We start from the raw sequence: 2,427 nt of genomic DNA on the forward strand, positions 1-2,427 counted from the left end.
TGGAGGATTAAGGGGAGGGGAAAGGATCAACTACCCAGGATGCTGTGTTAGGAGGAGTAAGTGAATTTGATTGTCGTCAGAACTAGATTGCCATATGAGTTCTGAAAGCGTTTGGCTCCTGAGGGTAACTGCTCTAAAAATAGATTTGGAGGAGAGGTTTCTCTTGGGTCCAGTTTCGGGTTCCAGCTGAGCTGGCTTTAGGAAACTTGTTTGCTTCTGTTGCAAGACTACAGTGAGGATTAATCGTTTGTTGTTCTTCCTTCAACATTAATTTTTGGAGATATCGACACACTCACTTTGTCTGGAAATCGAGAACCAATGTTATGGCTGACGACACAGGTACAATCCTAACGTTTTTTTGTGAACAAGTGGAAAATGCGTAGTTGCAAATACTGGCTATGTCTGATTTTATAATCATCAAAATAGCTGGCTTACTGTGGTATGTTGGTGTTTTCTAGCCAGTTCGCTATTCTAGTCTTCGTTACAGGCTGCCTCTGTTCTTTTTGATTAAATGTTCTGTGGAGTAGAGGTATTTCATGAGTTTATGGCAGATGGTTAATTGTAACTCCGTTTTTGCTTGAGTAAGGCACACACTAACATAAGACACATTGTTTTTTCTTCATATATCTGGCTTTAAAGTAGATTTTGGAGTATGTAAAATTACAAGGTCTCTTTAATGTAAGCTAAAGTAAAAGGAAAAAGGTTTTCATACATCTTTATCTAGGCGTGACTCTAAATGCGGGGTGGGTGAGGTATAGGACTTTTAAAGATTTGCCGTTGAGGAATAGAGTACACTTTAAGACTTTCTGATGTCTGCATAAAGACATCTGGTGGTGTAAGCACAGGCTTACCAGATATGGCAAGTGACCTACTTCTGACATGGCTGGCAGCATGTGCAGGGAAAGGGCTTGAATCGAGAATTAACCGTCTGGAATGAGATCTGAGCCAGCATCAGTCCTTGCAATGTTTTGTTCTGACCCTATGTGTAGGGTTATCTGTGCAGAGCATAGGTAAATTTTATGTTACGTAACTTCCCATATATATTAAAGTGTTGCCTGATCAAGGTGCCATGGTTGAATTCTTGGCAGAATTTTTCAAGAGTTTTGAAAAGAATCTGTTTTTGAGGGATTTGCATGAAACAGTCTTTTAGACCGGAAGAAATATAAACAGCTATGCTTCATTACTTAAGTTGTCTGTTTTTTTTTCATTTTTCTGTTCTTTTCTTCTAATAAGTAAAGCCCCTTTATTCAGAGGCAACTAGCAGTAAATAGTAGAAAACAGTAAGGTAAATAAGTGTGAAATATAGTAATATTCTCTTTCCTATTTGCTTCTTCTAATACCTAGCTTGCTCTAGAACATAGTTGTAACCTGAAATAATTTAAAATGTTTTTAGCCTTAAGGTTTCATTTTAAATACATACAAGGCTTACATTGACTGCATTGGAACACAAGAGTACTGAAGTTCTGCTGTTACATAGTATAATTGTTTATTTCTGAATATTAAAATTTCCAGCTCAAGAGTACATTAAATAATTTTCATATACAGTTGATCATATTTCTGAATGTACTGGTACACGCTGCTTGTCTTTGCCTCTATTTTCAGACTACCTGTACATTTTTCCCATGAGAGATGTTATGGTGAGTTACGTATATGGACCTTGCACATATGTAATTAGGGTACTGTGCAGTAGCAAGCGATACATGCCTGAGGTGAGGCTAAGTTGTCTCAGTTTCTCTCTGAATATTACTGGACAGCCTGTACCAAGGCAACTTCGTGTTTAATATAGAGAAGAAACTAGATAGTTGGTATTTGGTCTTTGTTAGGAGTAGCCTTAATAAAATAATGTATTTTTTTTTCAATAAAATGATGATCTGAGTAAGAGCTGACGTGAGTCAGCTTGTTTTCTTTTTATTGGTCTGAACACAATGAATGTAATAAAAGGTTAGTTTATTACAGCCATGAACCTGATAGCAAGCAGGGTCTGAAAGTACTTCTTTATATTATCTATTACAGAAATCAGTCAATCACCAATCTCTCATTAGTCATCTTTCAGAGCTACTCCACTTTATTCTAAAAAAGCAATCATGTTGATATTTAGCTGTTGAGAGTATTTTTTGTCTTTTTCCATGATCAGTGTTGATAAATACATCAAACATTATTTGCCGTTAGTGTGATAAAGTTAACTCCTTACCTTATTATATTACCACAATACTGTTCCTCAGGTATTTAAAAATACATAAGAAATAATCAGTCCTAGTTATGGAAATAAAATTGTGGCTGAACGGGCAAAGGCTGATGCTTAGAAGGGAATGAAGTGGAATAGGCTGGTAGACGTGAAACTGTGGCCAAGTGCTAGCCTTGAAGCAGTAGTATCAGGAGGCAGAAGAACAGACCTTGAACTTCGGAGAAAAGCCACAAGCATCTTTT

At 36.8% G+C, this 2,427-nt stretch overlaps 1 protein-coding gene across 1 annotated transcript in view; it reads left to right on the plus strand.

Moving 5' to 3' along the window:
- The first annotated feature begins 323 nt into the window (after positions 1-323).
- ASPH (aspartate beta-hydroxylase) overlaps positions 324-2,427 on the plus strand; it is a 102,809-nt gene continuing 100,705 nt past the window's right edge. Inside the window, exon 1 of the mRNA XM_009889784.1 lies at positions 324-339. Coding sequence (XP_009888086.1) covers positions 324-339 — 16 coding nt within the window. The remainder of the gene's footprint in view (positions 340-2,427) is intronic.

This window comes from Charadrius vociferus, unplaced genomic scaffold (genome assembly GCF_000708025.1).
Source record: "Charadrius vociferus isolate BGI_N301 unplaced genomic scaffold, ASM70802v2 scaffold167, whole genome shotgun sequence".
Lineage (NCBI taxonomy): Eukaryota > Metazoa > Chordata > Aves > Charadriiformes > Charadriidae > Charadrius > Charadrius vociferus.